Genomic DNA, 17,688 nt, shown 5'->3' with positions numbered 1-17,688 from the left:
TCGATCAAAAGTTTGAGACAAATAATGAAAACTGAGTTTTTACTGTCAAAATTCTTATAATTATACAATGTTTAAATTGTAGTTTTTAATCTTCTAATAAAATTTTAATTGGCAGAAATGTAGATGTGCAACTGTAAAAATGGACACCCATATGTATACATATATACTTAAAATGTGTGTGTGTATAATTTTGTGTTTTGATATATCTCTTGCCTTCTTGACATGAAATTTAAGATGCTGAGAGAATATAAAGACTGAAGACAAATATAAAAGTTTTTTTTTAGACCTTGTATTTAGTTCTGCAATGCACCTCAGACCTGAAATTGTTTGACTCATTTGTGTTCTGCTGTACCTTATCAGTGGCATCAGTTGTTTGTTTTGTGCTGCTCTGGTTTGTTCTGTTTATTTAATTATTTATTTAATTTGCAAGTTTTCATGAGAAAACTTTACAAAAGATAAAATAAATAAAAATAAAAAAAGGTGCAAAACCCATTAGCCTAATAGGTTTATTGTGAACAGAAACATGACCTCCTCAGCAGGCAGCTTATTTTTAGCTCACATAAACAGCTGCCAACATTAATATGTATGCCTTTTATGGCACTCTCAGCTCGACCCAAATATACTAATTTTCATCAATAAATCCTATGAATCTGATTTTTTTGCTTTGGTCAATGCTGGGAACTCTGTTTTACATCCAAGAAATGCACACATTACTATAGGTGGAAAACTGCTCATACATTTATGTTACTTTATTTTATTAACAGCTATGGAACCAAATAATAAATATAATCCACTTTCCAGGCAAACACGTCATTAACAGCTGCTATCTTATCTTCCGTTGCCCTTTGTTCTCACGTCTCAAAGCTCCCTTCGGTCTCTGACGGGTATTTGCAGCTGTCACAGAGTCCAACATGTCTTCGGTAAAGCTGCTTTTATCTTGTCTGCTTTTCGGGGAGGCTTTCTCACTGTCGGGTAAGAAACAAAGATATGTCTACTATACATTCTAACATTTCTCGCACATCTCCTATCATGATGTATGGTCGACTTACTGTGCGTAATTACGCATCGGTTTCATCCAGGGAGCTTTTGGCATATCACAGACTTGCACTGGGATCCGAGCTACAGACTGACAGACAACCCGGAGCTTGTGTGCGCGTCCAGCGGTAAACGACCTGCCTTACGTGCTGGCAAATTTGGGGACTACGTTTGTGACTCACCATGGCAACTTATCAACTCGTCTGTTTACGCCATGAAGCACATCCTGCCTGATCCAGACTTCATTATTTGGACAGGGTGAGTATCTGTCTCCTAAAAAATGGTTCGAACAATTTTTGATTATTCTGATTGAACTTAAGTCCCAGGTACACAGACATATAAAGGGAAACACAAATCCAGTTTGTCTTTTATAAAACATAGGAAAAGTACTGGAATTTCTATTTTCTGTAACAATATACACTATATTGCCAAAAGTATTCGCTCGTCTCCCTTCACACACATATGAACTTGAGTGACATCCTGTTCTTAATCTATAGGGTTTAATATGATGTTGGCCCATCCTTTGCAGCTATAACAGCTTCAGCTCTTCTGGGAAGGTTTTCCATGAAGTTTAGGAGTGTGTCCACTGCTCTAGAGTCCAGTGGTGGTGTGCTTTACATCACTGCATACAGTGCTTTGCACATGGTGATGGAAGGCTTGGATGCAGCTGCTCGGCTGTGGAAACCCATTCCATGAAGCTCTCTCTGCTCTGTTCCTGAGCTGACCTGAAGGCCACATGGAGTTTGGAGGTCTGTAGCTGTTGACTCTGCAGAGCGTTGGTGACCTCTGAGCTCTATGTGCCTCATGCTCTGTGATTTTACGTGGCCTACCACTTTGTGGCCGAGTTGCTGTCATTCCCAATCACTTCCACTTTGTTATAACACCACTGACATTAGACTGTGGTATATTTAGTAGCGATGAGATTTCATGACTGGACTTTTTGCACAGATGGCATCCTATGACGGTACCACACTGGAGTTCACTGAGATCCTGAGAGCGACTCATTCTTTCACAAATGTTTGTAGAAGCAGTCTGCATGCAGAGGTGCTTAATTTTACAAACCTGAATTTAATGATTTAGATGGGTGAGTGAATACTTTTGGCAATATAGTGTATGTGTGAGAACCTATTTAATTCTCTTCCCTCTTCTAATGGCTCATAAAATAATCACTTCCCCTTTTCAGGATTTAATCCTTAAACATGGTTGTTTACATTACAGAGATGACACACCACATGTACCCAATGAGGATCTGGGAGAGGAGGCAGTGGTCAGCATTATCAGTAACCTTACTAATATCATAACTGAGGTGTTTCCAAGTAAGTGTTAAATCAAGTGACTGTGGCGTCTTCACATTTATCAACCTATTAATGATGACAGTGATTTGTATTATCGTCATCTTCAGGCACTAAGGTGTACTCTGCTCTGGGTAACCATGACTACCACCCCAAGAGCCAGCTTCCTCCAGCCCCAAACTCCATCTATAACAGAATAGCAGAAATGTGGCATGACTGGTTGGATCCAAAGTCCAAAGAAACATTTAAAAAAGGTGAACAGATCACCGTCTGACACCTGCTTATCAAAGAAGTAAAACTGCCTATGCTGTATAGTAGATATAACACCTTAAAAACAACAACAACAACAGCAAACCTATTGAAAATACATTTTTCTATTCTTCTTGCAAAGGTGGATATTACACAGAAAGGTTGCTGAACCAAATTGGTTTTAGGATTCTGGTCCTCAACACTAATCTCTACTACGACCAGAACAAGTTGACTCCAGACATGGATGACCCGGCGGGCCAGTTTAGCTGGATGGATCAAACTCTTACAGAGGCAGCAAACAACAAGGAGAAGGCAAAGGATCATATTCATGTTGGCTCTTTAACAAAGATTAAACTGAAATTAGATGCAAAGTTTTGATTGGGTCAAACTATTAATTGTTTTGCACATCTACTACTTGCAGTAAACATTTGATATTTGATTAAATATAAAAATACTTTAGTGAAAATTGATTTTTTTTTTTTTTTTTTAAGCTAACTATGAGTTGCTTTTCTTGCCTAGGTGTACATCATTGGTCATGTTCCCCCAGGTTTCTTTGAGAAAAAAAGAAGTAAACCGTGGTTCACATCAAAGTTCAATAGGAAATACTTGGATCTGATAAAGAAGCATCATTCTGTCATAGTTGGACAATTCTTTGGTCATCATCACACTGATAGTTTCCGCATGTTCTACAACACAGAAGGTAAGACACTGCAGCATTGTGACTGAACGTCATTGCCACTTCTTTTTCCTGCCGTGTAACTATGTCCAATGTCTTGATATTAAAATAAAGTAGAGGTTGGTAATAAAGTTGAAATCAGAAGTAACGCCCCGTTTGTTTCCACAGGCTTGCCCATTAGTGCAATGTTTCTCAGCCCAGGGGTCACACCATGGGAAACAACACTTCCTGGAGTTGTAGATGGAGCTAACAACCCCGGCATTCGTGTCTTTGAATATGACACAGGAACACTTCTAGTAAGAGTAAGTAAGAATTCTACATGTAATAATTTCAGTGCACTTTGCCACAGACAGATCACAGTTTTTCCACTGTAAAAAAAACATGCTTTGCAGGTTCCAGAAGACTTCAGGGGTTTATATTATTCTCTTTTGTCTTTTAAACCACACATGTGAACAGGATGTGGTGACATATTATCTGAATCTTAGTCACGCTAATGCAGTCACGGAGCGCTGGGAGAAAGAGTACCGCCTCACAGAGAGTTTCCGAGTGCCAGATGCCTCCCCGGCCTCCATGCACCAGGTTCTGGAGCGAATAGCAAGTGATCGCTGCTACCTGCAGAAGTACTATGACTTCAATTCTGTCAGCTATGACCTGACAGCCTGTGACAGTGACTGCCGCGTTGACCATGTGTGTGCAGCAAGAGAACTAGACTTTGACAGGTATGAGCAGTGTCTGGTAAAAGAAGGGGTGGTTTCCGTAAATGGTGGGCTGCTGCTGGTGGTCCTGTCTGTGGCTGTGAGCATAGTGGCAGCTGGTTGGTAGGGGTTTTCCCTCATAAGCCAACACACTGTGATGTAATTAGGTCTAAGGTTCTCTATCTAATCCATCAGTTCATCTATCCGTCCATTTTTCTTTAGCTGTTTTTCCACCAGCAGTCATTGTGTGAGAGGCAGGGTTCACCCTGGACAGATTCAAGTCCATCACATGGCCTGTATCAAATCTAGACTTTAGCTAGTATTTTTCTTCTTTTAAATCTGTCAAATTATTTTATCTATTTGTCTAATAAATCCAGTGACAGACTATAACTGTATGAACTGGATCCTAAATGAAACTATAAATGTGTTGATACCACCTTTTTACAACAATAAATATGTTAAAAGGTTTTGAACTTCCTTGTATTCATTTAAAAACACAAGGTGATACGTTGATAAACAGATAAAGTTATGTTATCAGATAACTTCCGTTATCTTGTGTCTGTGTAATAACTTAATGAGGTTTTCATTACTGCCAGTAAAACTAACAGAAGTATTCCTGCAGAAGTGACATGAGAGACACTGGACTCTGAGCCTGGGAACAGAACATGTTTATTGAGCATGTGCAGTTAAAGTATTGTTGCGGGCTTGTGGTTACACTTTAGTAAACACATATGTCATGACATTACATTGGTTGGTTGATGCAGCCAACACGTTCACATTAGCAGAACCTGTTTACTGGAGGTGAAAGGCTGCATGGCTGCGTCCAGAGCCTTCTGATAGTCTCGGAGGTGCACCTCAGTGCAGGCAGGAGCTGTGAGCTTCCCCTGCTGAATGACGGAGCACAGCTCATCCATCATGGCTCTAAATGCACTCTCATCTATGTAAAAAAAAGAAACTTCTGGTAAAATCACTTTTAAAAAAGTAATTTAAAAAAAAACACGTAATAATCAAGTAATATAATGCCAACTAACCACGAGCATGATCTCTCTTCCACTGTGTGACCCAAAAGCCCCGAACTTTTACATCCTTAAAAATAAGAGCACTCTGGAGACAATAAGGAAATATGGTTTGTATTAAAAAACATGAAATGTAGTTTTAAATCAACATCTTAGATTTTCTGGAATAATATTTGTTTGATTTCTTTTCTGGGATTCAAAAACCTCTCTTGTAGAAAAAGCTTTTCTTTTCTCACTTGATTCAAACTCAAATTTTCAGATTTCTCAGCTAAATGTTTAAGCTATTTTTAAAGTGTAAGTACAAACATTTACTGTAAATATTCATGAAATAGTTCTAGAATTAAAATATTGACATGTATGATATATACTAATATGTAATTTTTAAACAAACATCCACTAGAAAATAGCAGGAAAATCAAAACCTTTAAATTGTCATGCAGTATGCTTTGCCTTGTTTATTCATGATATCCAGGTATAAACATAAAACTTTACTGAAAACTATAGGAGCCCTGCTTTAATCTAATCCTCAGCAAGTAAGAAAGCAGGTGCCATTTCCCAAGATGTAAAGCTTTTTTCTCCCCTGAAAGCCTTCTTACCACAGGAACTGTGACTGGTTGTTTGGACATGCCTCCATATGTCACCATAGACCCTCCAACTCTGAAAAAGCAAGGAGCATTTGACAAGAAATATGCATATAATTGCCTTTTCTCTGCTCCATAAGAGCATTTAATCATTAAAGATTGTTTAAGATGCTCACTGTAGATGACGGAGTAGTTCTGTTGCACTTTTGCCTCCAACTCCATTTAATGCCAGTTTAGGTTTTGGACACGTCTTTCAAAAGAAAAGAAAGGGTTGTAAATTTGCTAACAACGAAAAAAAAACCACATGACTACTTCTCCTGATACATCTGAGCTTATCTTCCGATCCACAGACCTTGAACAGTTCCTTCATCTCAGGCCGCCTCAGGGCCTCTTCGTTGATCACATGACTGGCTCCCATAGCCTTCAGCCGCTCTTTGAGCTGCGCAAAATCTGACCTTTGAAGAGGAAGACACGAACATCACTATATTTGGAAATTCTAAAACGCAAACTTTGCAACACTTTATTTAGGTCTCCTTAAGCAACAGATTGATTGCAACTGAAAACCCGCCAAGTGTCCTGAACAGACTTTCTATATTTTCAGTTTTAGTGCTTGGGTATTTACTCATATGTAAAAAAAAAATAATGTAACCGCAGACTAATCTCAAAGACTGAGCTCACCTGTCTCGAATAACATTTATAGTGTTTATTCCTCTTGCAGCAGCAATCTGTATAACAGCCTGCCCAACTCCACTGTTGGCTGCATTCTGGATCACAGAATCTCCTAAACAGACAGACGACAGCAGAGAGTCAAACTGACAGCCTAATGTCATGTTTTATGTTGTGCTCATGAGTTTGAAGTTCAGAGAAAGAGAACATTAGGGATGCTTGTGTAAAATTATACCTGACTTGAGCTCTTCAAAGTCTGACAGCATCCTGAAGGCGGTGCAGGGATTCACGCCCAGAGTGGCAGCGGCGAGCAGGGGGATGTCATTTGGCAGCGAGATAACATCGTCTTCTGCCAGCACTGCCTCTGTCCTCCATGTCCCTGTTCACACAAAGACACAAACTACATATACGTGTTTTTGTTTGGCTTTTTTTTTTTTTTTCATATTCGCGCCTTTCGAGCTGTAATTTACCCAGACCAGCATCTCTCGGGATGACCCAGTCTCCTGTTCTGAGAGACTCGACCTGGCTGCCCACCTCGACGACCTGGGCTACACCCTCATTACCACCAACAGCTGGGAGGCCAGGAAGAATAGCATAGGTACCTAAAGAGAGACAAAAAACAGAATCTGTTAGGTTACTCAGGCTGCTGTAATGGCGGTAAAGCCTCATGTGGGCAGAAACCAACAAACCAAACACCTTGAATCATGTTCAGATCTGACGGGTTTACTGGGGCTGCCAGCAGTTTAACCAGCACATCCTTTGCACCTGTTGGGGGAAGGGCTACATCCTCCAACCTGACAGAAGTGTGAGAAAGAGAGAAAATACCGGTGATAAAAAATACTGCACAAAGATCGGGTGAAACAACGACAGCAAAAAAACCCCACTACATTTCTCTGCTTGATCATGATGCTCACAGTCAACCAACAAGCAAATTAAAAACCAAAATTCAGACATACAATCAAATACACAGGATATTGTTATTAATAATAAAACTCTTACACACTTCAATGAATCAGTTAACAGATAAGTGAAAGAATATAAAGTAATCACTCTGGTCTATTTAATAGTTCTGATAAGAATCCTATTTTTTACTGTTTAACCTCCTTAAAGGAAAAAAAAGATGAATGCTACATCTACGGCTCTGGAAATTTATATTCACCCATTTTCTCTTATTTCTGTATTTCCTAACAGATTTATACCTCCCGTTTGTCAAGTGTTTATTTACTTATGTCTTCATGTCTAGTTCTACTGTTATTTCTCACATTTTAGCTCAATATCTGTTAAACTGACTGGATTACAGCCAGTTTTTGTTTTCTAGTGTTGATTAGCTGTGGCAGCCATCTTGAATCGTGCTGTCTCCAGAGATTAACCTGTTGTGGGTGTACATTCAATGATTATTTTGTAGTGTCATTAAAATTTGCACAGTGGGTTATATGGCGTTTTGGTGACAGACAGACAGCCAAAAACATGACCACCCCGTTTTACTACAGGTGGACGGAAATGCGGAAATGTCATCTTTAGGCGGTTGTGCCATAAATAAATAAAAAGTTTAATACATCCACAAAAAACACCGAAGACAATTCCAAAATTAGGTTTAGCCCCAGCTGTGCTTCGTGTCTGCATAATGGTGACTCATTAATACATTTAATGCTTTTTCAGACAGACATGCTTACTGAACGACTCGTGAAGGGTCTCCATGGTTTCTGTATACAAGAGCCTGGCAGGTGTGCGCGTGGCGTCCAGCCGAGTGACCGAAGTGCGAAACGTTAGCATCCCGGTGCCTTTTACACTGCAGAAAAGCACCGACGAAGCCTCTTTTACGAACTGTTTGCCTTCTTAAACACACAGTGTAAACTACAAACCACATGGCGACACAAAACCGAACCTTTAACTTTATGCACGACGACGTTTTTTATATAAATGTTTGTATTTTAAGAAGTGAAAGTACACTTCACGCTCTTGGCCGCCGCCATGTTAGATTTTAACCGTGGAAATATAAACAGAGAACAGCGCCCCTGGTGGATGAAAAGAAGTACTACACCACATGAAAGTAATACTAAAAACATTTTTAAGCCATTTAAAAAATAATTTTATAATAATCCTGGAGACGATTCTTGGTATGTCACTGTAATATATGTACGCAGCATAAAATGGTCCTATTTCTAGTTTTTTAATTATACTTATCAGTTCATATATTCACAGATGATAGAAAAGGATGTGCATTTAATAAAATTGATTACATGCTTTAGCCACAAAAAAATTTAATTCGTAATATTGTATGTTCTAGTTGCTGATACCTCACAATGTTGTTTTTCCTGTCATGTAAGTGTTACCGTGAAGACAAAAAATAAAAATCTAATGTAAAATTAACTCCTTTTCCTCCAGGACTGCTAGTATTACAGTGACATGAGGCTTTTCCCCCTCATTCTAAAAATATTTAAAATAAGAAGTCACTCAGATTAATTATATTGACATATTTATTATGAAATGAAGTAAAACTTTACATACAAAAACATAATCACAGTAATACTTTGAAAATCTTACATGCTGCTCATCACTGAAAAACTAGCCAATAAATCACCTGAGTTAAAGACAAGTTTAGTTTTATGGCAGTAAACACTAATACATTCATCATTAATAAATGCACATTTGTTTGGAAGTAGCACTAGCCATTTACTTGATGAAATACAACACAAATTAATTGGCTGGTGGTTAAAAAATTGAGATGAGTACAAGTAAAGAAAACTGTAATACAGGAGATCCCAATGTGCTTTAAATCACATTCTTACAAGTTCTTACATTTTAAAGGAATCCAACTTGTTTAACACTCAAATATAAAATGCCAATAACAAATCATTAAGATGTTAAAACAGTTTTTTTTTTTTACAATCACAATGTCTTGCATGAACTTCTCTAGTTTCCATTTGATGAGACAGAAACAAAATTCCTGTACTGCAAAATATATAATACTAAAATTCACTCTTAATCTAAGTAATGAGTGTCTAAATTGCTGTCAAGAGTTTGACAGATGAAATAATCAGTGCTGTCAGGTAAAGAAAAGGTAAGTCAAGTAACAATAAAAAAAGAAAAGTTCTTCAAATTAAGATGGTACCATATACCGGCACTGCGATTGTAAATAGTTAATTCAAAATGAAAAATGCATAAGAACATCTAATTAGTTTACCAAATGCCAGCACTTCCATTAACACATTTTAGTTCTCTCAAAACCTGAGTGGAATGATCTAAATAGGATTTGATTTAGCAACCTTTAAACTTTGAAAACTTGTTAGGTCATACGTGGCACATTCTTTTTGTCAGAAGCATTGATAGTCTGAAACACCAATCATCAATGTATTGAGATGAGACAACTATTATAATATACTACTAGCCCCAGTCCCTGATATTTTACTACATCCCCATCTACAACGATTACAGAGGAAAGAATACATGAAGAGTGGATCATTTTCTCCAAAAAATAAAGGACATAAAAACCATCATCACTCTGTGAGTGGAAAGGTCAAAAAGCCTATAAATCTCAGCATTAAAGGCATAGTCTGTTCACTTTTGAAGGGATGTCTTTGTTTAGGTTAAGCTAATGGCTAGCCACATGAGGGCCAGTGTTATAGGGTTAGGGTTAAAATGAACATATCAGGCCGCCAGTTAAGCTTTTGGAAAAGTGGTGTCCAACCCTGGTCCTGGAGGGCCACTATCATGCATGTTTCAGGTGTTCCTCTGCTCTTCAGCTGGTCTTCAAGTTCTGCTGAAGCCTGTAGATCACTCAGTCATTCAAATCAGGTGTGTCAAAGCAGAGAACCATTTAAAACATCCAGGATAGTGATCCTCCAGGACCAGGATTGGACACCACTGAACTCGATGTACTTTTCGGGCAGACTGATACATTTACAACCTCTCAGCACCTTCGGTCTCAGCATGCATATGTTTGTGTAGTAATACAGACATTGTTCAGGTGAGAAAAGAGCAATTGACTAAATAAACAGTGTCATGCAAAAGTGTAGAGGTAGCATTCTTTGACACTGATATGTTGTTTTTGAGAAAGAGTTGCTCCATGACTGATGCCACAGCTGGTAAAGTACCAACTACTGTACTGATAACTATCTCACAGAACATCACTTCAAAAATGACCCGACTATCAATAACTGTAATGTTGCTATTATGACCCAGAGTTCTACAATCTTCTAATAACAGTCCTGTTAGAAAAAAAACAGCATAAAAACACTCCTGAGGCCATTTTCCATTGGCTTACTTGTCATACTTTTCACATTATTTGGATTAGCAGGTAACCCCTGCTTTATGTTGAATTAACACTCTTTGACTTCTTCTGATCAATCTGAAGCCATCCCTGAGTTCTCAGATTGATCATTCCTGAGATGAGCCCAACCATCAACAAACTGTAAATGGTTTAAAAGAAACTAAAAAATAAGCATATATATAAAAATATGGTATATGTGTTTAAACTGAAATATATAAAACATAATGCATCTTACACATGATTAGTGCAGAGTGATGTTGCACTGGTTTTGGCATAGATACGCGTAACAATGGGCTTTTCTTCTAAAAAGCTCAATCTGCACATAAAAAAACATATAAGGTCAAGAAAATTATTTAAAAAAACTCACAGTTTATATCAGTCTTCATTAATCTGTACCTATACAGTATGTACTGCATATTCTTACTCTCAGGTTGCAATATATTACTGTTACATTGTAATTAAGATGAATTAAATTAAGGAAAATGGCAGATATTTACCAAGTACATATGTACAGAGTAACGAGAGTACCATGATAGAAAAGTTACCCAGAGTTTTTTTCAAGCCATACACAGATTTAAATGACCTGTCTAAATTTTTAAACTGATCTGCACTCAAACATTCATTGCTAAAAGGCTTCAATAGGAGCACAGGGAGAAGCTGCAGCCCTCTTGGATGAAAATAAATAAGTAGAATTGATCTTTTTTTTCTTTAAAGGCATTAGAATAATTTTACATATATATTAATTGGGTGTTAAAGTCTGAGTCAGCATCTCCTGTAAAACGGGAGTAAAATACTGACTACCTAGCTAGACCTACATGCTCCTCCTTGCCGGCTGGTTGCTCCTAAACTATTTCCCTACGAAGGGTTTTAGACAGGTAATTTCTCAAATCTACCTAAAAATGGTTCTTACTAAATATAAATGAAACACCAGCCTTTCACTGATAATGTCATCATGTCTGATTCTGCCTCTTTTTCTTCCAAGTACTGGGAATAGAGCTAGCCAAAAACCTTAGTAACTCAGTCCAGGTCAACTGTTTATGATGCTGTTTGTGTACTTAGTATTCCTCTAATTAGGATTCTCCTAAATTCAAGTTAAAGTAGTCGTAAAGCAGTAGTATTTTTTTCAATTCAGCCAATTAAAGTTGAGCATACTACAGATGGACCATTGATAATAATTAGAGATCTCAGAAACTTAAAGAGTAACTTAAAATCACACCATAAAGCAGCATTCTCCTGCCCTCTTTAGGTTAGAGTAGCTTAACTGACCTGAAGTGATGGTAACACACACTCACTGCCCACTTTATTAGGCACACCTGTTCAGATGCTTGTTAATACATATAGCCAATCACATAGCAGTGCCTCGATGCGTTAAGACATCTAGTTCAAACCATGCATCAGAATGAGAAAGAAAGGGGATTTAAGTGTCTTTGAACATGGCATTCGTCCATGCCAGACAAGCTGGTATGAGTATTTTAGAAACTGCTGATCTACTGGAATTTTCATGCACAACCATCTCTAAGATTTACAGAAAAGGGTCACAAAAAAGAGAAAATACCCAGTGAGCGGCAGTTGTTTGGACAAATAATGTCTTGTTGATGTCAGAGGAGAATAGGCAGAGTGGTTTGAGATGATGTAAAGTTAAGAGTATCTCAAATGACCACTTGTTACAACCAAGGTATACAGAATATCATCTCTGAATGCACAGCAATCAAACCTTGAAGCAGATAGGCCACAGCAGCAGATGATAGCAGTGAGTGCCACTCCTATTAGGTAAAAACAGATTTTACAGTTTGTTCAGGCTCACCAAAATTGGACAATAATAGAAAACATTGTCTAGTCTACTCACTGGAGTCTTAATTCACTGGACTCCAATGGCTCCACAGTCACCAGATCTCAGTCCAGTTTAATGTGGTGGAACAGAAGATTTGCAGCTAAACAATCTGCAGCAACTCAGTGATGCTATCTTGTCAATATGGACAAAAATGTCTGAGGATTGTTTTCAGCACCTTGTTGAAAAATTAAGGCAGTTCTGAAGGCAAGAAAGGGTTACAAGTAAGTATGAGCAAGGTGTACCTGACAAGGTGGACAGTGAGTGCATTTCTTACACCAGTGACAGCTTGGAAACTCAAGTACCATGCCATGTAATAAATTGTTCTGCAACCAAGCACACCTGACCATTATCTGTTTTTAGTCATCTTCTAAGTAAAATAAAACAGAAATAGTAGACAATATTTGGAAACAAGTTTCTCTAACATTTTAACACTGGCAAGCAGAGGATGTGTCAGACAATAGCAGTTTGTTTTATTTTTTTCTTAGTTAGGTCTTCATTCTAATTCCAACAGGCTTTTTAATAAACCTGTAGAGAGCAGCAGAGAGGTCAGATTTTCAGGGGATCTTGAGCTACTCTTTAAACTGGTATATTACAATAGCATGAGCATACTGTAGTGCAAAAAGGATGTGATTTAATCCCAACTAAAATCACCTATCTTCGAATCTATGTTTGGTTTACCATCAGCAATCACGATGATGGCTTAGATCAAACATGCACCAGTGAGGTAGACCAGACCAGCCAGCAAAATGCCGAATGGAAATAAAAAAGAAATAACATAACTGACCAAAAACTGGAAACCGCTTTTGGTCTGACATTCATTTGGCCCCCAAAAACTAGATGGTCAACTGCAATATTGGCAAATGTCAGTACATTGCCTACACCTATACCCTTAAACCCGTCACAAGTTTTCTTTATCATGATCACCCCCCCCCCCTTTCATGAGATAGGTTAACATTCATTACAGTAAAAGGTACATCTTTGCCTTGTCGACAATACAGTGTAACAGTCAGGAAGGTGATTAACTGGTAAGGCAGCAAAAGTGTAGCTCTATACTAAACACACTGAGTACTGAAAACAAAATAAAATAAAACCCACAAGAAAAATGCAGCACCGCTTAAAGGAAATCTGCAAAATGCCTGTGAAGATCATTCGTTACATGGTAAAGTTCTCTACAATCTCAAACACCTCTAATAGCAGTGATTTATACATTTAACAAGATCCTGAGTGCAATAATACAGCAGTATTCCTGAGTGTTACACCAAATGAAATTAATAATAATATTAATAAAATTAAAAACAAACATTCTTCATGAGTGTTTTTTTTTTCTACCTGAGGTAATTCCAAAAGCAGCTTCAACAGCTGGGGAGGGGGATTGCGTCTCCCTCCTCAACCATCGAAGCAGTTTGATTGGCTTCTGTGCTTCGGTGTGACCCAATCTCCTGTTTAATCGGAGGTCTCAGGAGGTGGTGCCGACTGGCTGTGCTCCCCCTCTTCGGCTTTTAAAGGGGACAGTTTTCCCTGAGACGCCGGTGAGGACTGTTGTGCTTTGACTGGGCAGCTGGCGACCATGTGGTCAATGCTCTGGCAGAAGTGGCACCTCTTGGGCTGGGGGGGTAACTTGCACTCTTTGGCATGGTGGTCCAGGCCTCCGCAGTTGTAGCATCTACGGGAAAGAGGAGATTTATTATTTCATCAGCAGGATCTTTATTTATCGGAGTGGACACCTAAATCTTTAGAAATACATTAAAGGTTGGTACTGACCCACAGTGAACAAACATGGAACAAAGTTAACATTTTTGAAGTACAGTAAGGTAAGGTAATTTTGAAGATTCCTAACTGATAAGCACTTTACTAATACACTTATATAATCTGCTGTTAAACATCAAACAGGTGGTGTTTGTCCACTAAAACCAGATTTTTACTGTGTTGATGAATATACTACAGTAATATAATACAACTCAGACTGATCAGCCTATTTCACCACAAAATGAGAACTGCTGAGTAATAAATATATATCTATATAGTAATAAAAATAGTTTTAAATATTAGTAGTAATGATTATGGATGTTTGCGTTCTGTCCAGGGCGTACCCCGCCTTCCGCACACTAACAGCTGGAGATGGAAGCCAGAAAATGGGTGGATGTTTTAAAGAGAGTAAAAATGAAAGTTTTGTTTAATTATTTAAGGAATTGGTGAGCATGATGAAACACATATAACACTTGTCTAAACTTCAAACAAAAAAAAAAATAATAGTAATAATAATAATAAGAAGAAATCTTTCTAACAGACAACAAACAAACAGACAGATAAAAACCTGATCATGATGATGTTTCCTTTGTGCAACTGAAGCACATTTCTGATCAGAGCTTTAAGTTTCACTGGTTTGCCACTAGATGGCAACATTTCACTTGGTGTGACCTCATTAGGACCTAATAAATCTTTTAAGGACATTCTAGAGCACAACACACATCTCTCTGAAGGGGTTAAAAAGTTTGAAACATTTTATATATGTTTATATCACTCAGATGATTCCAAATCCTCACCAAAATGCACAATATCTTATTACCAACCCTTTAATCATGCAGGAGCTTTCATAGCAGAGTTGAAATGTTTCTGTAGTCTGAAATAGTTACTAAGGATCTCTCGTGTGGTGAGCAGCTTGTGTTGTTTGTCTGTTTGACACTGACAGAAGCCTCCGAATGGGCGCTATTGTATCAAAGTGTGGCATCCGTTTCATCGGCATTGAACTTTAGAAACAAACACTCTATGGGGTCATTTAGAGCCATCAGGGTGCCATCGGCCACCACTGTTCGGACATAATCTATAGAATGGCCACGCGTACAGGGGTGGAAGACAGATGGCTCGTAGGCGTGAGGCAGTTATTCTGTGACTTTGCGGACCCCCCTCCTTGCCACCTTTGTGACGGCAGATGAGTTTTGGACGGGGCGGCTGCTGAGGGGTCAGAATGGCTTTTGTAGCGCTGGGCATTATGAGTGGTGTCAAGGTCTACACCGTCACATCACAGAAGCTCCCTACATCAGCATCCATCAGGAGGAAAGTGGAAGTGGTCCCTTTGTCTAAAAAAGCTGCAGTAATGACCTCTGAACCCTGACCTCCCACCCTCCCCCAATCCCATTCGAGCCCCCAGCTCTCTTCCTTTTATTCATACACAGTTGCTATGACAACAATGACCCTTCACCTTCTTGCCTGGGCTCTTGCATCTGTTATCAATTAAATGAATAGGAACTTTTTTCCCTTCCTCGGTTTTATATATATATACACATACACACTCAGAAAGGTGGTTTATAAAATGTGGACTTAAACACACCAGGTCTTAATAAGCAAAGCTAACTTAAAATTAGATCACAACAGAATACTCGTTAATTCCATACAAAAAAACATGTTTATTTTGGTTGCTGGTTGCAAAAGCAACCAGTTACTCAAATACAAATCTGGTAAACACAGCCTAATGCTGCATAATGAAACATGCATGAAACACTCGTGTCCTATGCATGAATCAGTGCGGCGTACGAACAAGTATTGAACCACGGTGGCCTCCCAGGACTCTTTGAGGCAGTAATGATCTCTGTTCTCACACTCACCTCTCTCTGGTTGTAATCACAACTGACACGAGGTGAAGCTGATACGTCTTTAACCTCGCATCATACCGACACTCAAAGACTGATCCAAAAATCCAGATCTGCGTAGCTGATTTTTTATTTCTCTCTCTTCTGATAAGGGAGGTACACTCTTACTTTTATTGTATCTTTTAGTTTTGTAATTGCTTTCACTTTTAGAATTATAGGTCTCTTCCTTGAAACTCTGAAAGTAATAAAATGAAACGGCGTGGATGGATTGCTATCAATAAACCCTTTCAGATAAAGGAAAACCCATAGATTAATCCACAAAGTTAGAACTTATCGAGAGAAATAATATCAAAACTGGAAGTTGGCTTACAAGTTTTGTAGTTTTTGGGTTTGAAAAAATTTCTGTCAGTGGGAGAGGTTTAGTAACAGAAGGGAGAAAGTAGGCTGGTTTGAATTCACCAGGGAGCAGCAGATTTAAACAGTTATTGATCCAGGTCACACGTCAGGCCTGCTGATGTGACCCTTGCTGGGGCTGGAAGTGGGGGGTTGGTGTTCGAGGGAAAAAACTAAAAACGGGGAGTAACTACAACATGTTACCCAAGCTGAATACATCGGTGAATGTTTGTGTGCTGGTTGACACCTAAAAGCTATAAGCAACTGCAATAGATTAAAGATAATTAGAAAGATGTGAATTTTTCCTCACTAGTTGAGAAAATTGTGGAACTTTTAAAGCAAAGTAAGTGTTTATAGCTAAAAGCTTTATCTTTTTATTCTATTAGATGTTGCCTGTCATTTATAAGTTTTATGTTATGAAACAAGTTATGCACTGTACAGATTTTAAATTATATGTTACATTGTTATATATTTTTCAAAATAACCTGTCTTTGTTTGCAAGTTTCATAGTTGAGTTCATTAAAATATCTTCCCCGACTCTTCCCAGTCCATCCCTGCTCACCTGTCTCCCTTTGAGCGCCGCTTTTGGACCTTTTTGCCTTTGGGTCTCCGCTCACTGCCCACGCAGTGGATGCCTCCTGGTCCGGTGACCCGCTGCGACTCCAGGCCCTTCGATGACTTCTTGAACGTAAACTCGACGGCCTCACCTTCCTTCAGGCTGCGGAAACCCTCCATGTGCAACTTGCTCTGAGATAAAACAAAGAGGAGATTTGTCAGCATTCATAGTTTTTTTTTTGTTTAAGGAACTTCAATTGTATGGTAATTCACAGGCGTTTACATTGTAATGATAAGAAGAGTCCATCAAAAAATAGTAATTTAAATTCTTTACATTATTGTAGGAATTAAGTGGTGATAATTTGACATTTGAAAAGTGACCATATAGACCAGATTACTGCCAGAGCGAGCAGCTCGTGGAGACTTTGACCTCTGAGTACAAGCCCCCCATCCACTCTTCACTGTGTGACATCATCAGAGACCAATAACACTAATCAGGTTTTTTTTTTAGGTTGGTCACTATGCATCACCTGATGAAATAAATCTGAATGACAAAGCTTGGTGTTTTGACTCTACCCAGTGGTTCGCATGCACCACCCTGCATCACAAAGCCACCATTGCCCCCAGTGCTGCATTTTCTTGTGTTTGAGCGGAAAACCTGGTGAGGATAACCTTCAACCCCGCACCCACCCCACCCCCGACCCCACCGGAGGAGCAGCATTCCACACTGCTGCCCCCACCCCCATCTCTCTCTTCCCACCCACATCACAAAGCTCCCACTAACACACTGACCACCACCGCTAACCCTAAAAAGCTACAGGATGCAGGGGCTGGTGCTCGTG

At 38.8% G+C, this 17,688-nt stretch overlaps 3 protein-coding genes across 4 annotated transcripts in view; 1 reads left to right on the top strand and 2 right to left on the bottom strand.

The window, feature by feature from the left end:
• The first annotated feature begins 856 nt into the window (after positions 1 to 856).
• On the top strand, positions 857 to 4,406 carry smpdl3b (sphingomyelin phosphodiesterase acid like 3B). The gene is made up of 8 exons (XM_017415619.3): positions 857 to 972; positions 1,080 to 1,293; positions 2,254 to 2,351; positions 2,438 to 2,581; positions 2,719 to 2,888; positions 3,096 to 3,276; positions 3,421 to 3,554; positions 3,709 to 4,406. Exons 1-8 carry the CDS (start codon positions 912 to 914, stop codon positions 4,072 to 4,074), a joined length of 1,368 nt encoding a protein of 455 aa, XP_017271108.1. The 5' UTR covers positions 857 to 911; the 3' UTR covers positions 4,075 to 4,406.
• Positions 4,407 to 4,599: 193 nt separating this feature from the next.
• On the bottom strand, positions 4,600 to 8,203 carry mecr (mitochondrial trans-2-enoyl-CoA reductase). The gene is made up of 10 exons (XM_017415620.3): positions 7,884 to 8,203; positions 6,907 to 7,004; positions 6,681 to 6,812; positions 6,446 to 6,589; positions 6,223 to 6,325; positions 5,897 to 5,999; positions 5,721 to 5,794; positions 5,560 to 5,620; positions 4,979 to 5,051; positions 4,600 to 4,884 (listed from the first exon to the last, which is right to left on the bottom strand). The coding sequence occupies exons 1-10, from the start codon at positions 8,075 to 8,077 to the stop codon at positions 4,721 to 4,723; spliced, it is 1,146 nt and encodes a 381-aa protein (XP_017271109.1). The 5' UTR covers positions 8,078 to 8,203; the 3' UTR covers positions 4,600 to 4,720.
• A 5,037-nt stretch (positions 8,204 to 13,240) lies between these two features.
• The window catches only part of si:ch1073-284b18.2 (protein lin-28 homolog A), a 9,467-nt gene continuing 5,019 nt past the window's right edge, over positions 13,241 to 17,688 (bottom strand). For both annotated transcript variants that reach the window (XM_017415622.3, XM_017415621.3), the window contains exons 3-4: positions 16,854 to 17,038; positions 13,241 to 13,974 (exon numbers count right to left, since the gene is read on the bottom strand). In XM_017415622.3, coding sequence (XP_017271111.1) covers positions 13,755 to 13,974; positions 16,854 to 17,038 — 405 coding nt within the window. In that variant the 3' untranslated portion in view covers positions 13,241 to 13,754. The remainder of the gene's footprint in view (positions 13,975 to 16,853; positions 17,039 to 17,688) is intronic.

This window comes from Kryptolebias marmoratus, linkage group LG16 (assembly GCF_001649575.2).
Source record: "Kryptolebias marmoratus isolate JLee-2015 linkage group LG16, ASM164957v2, whole genome shotgun sequence".
In the NCBI taxonomy this organism is placed as follows: domain Eukaryota; kingdom Metazoa; phylum Chordata; class Actinopteri; order Cyprinodontiformes; family Rivulidae; genus Kryptolebias; species Kryptolebias marmoratus.
The sequence above is the reverse complement of the archived record's forward strand: the minus strand, read 5'-3'. Positions and strand labels throughout refer to the sequence as shown.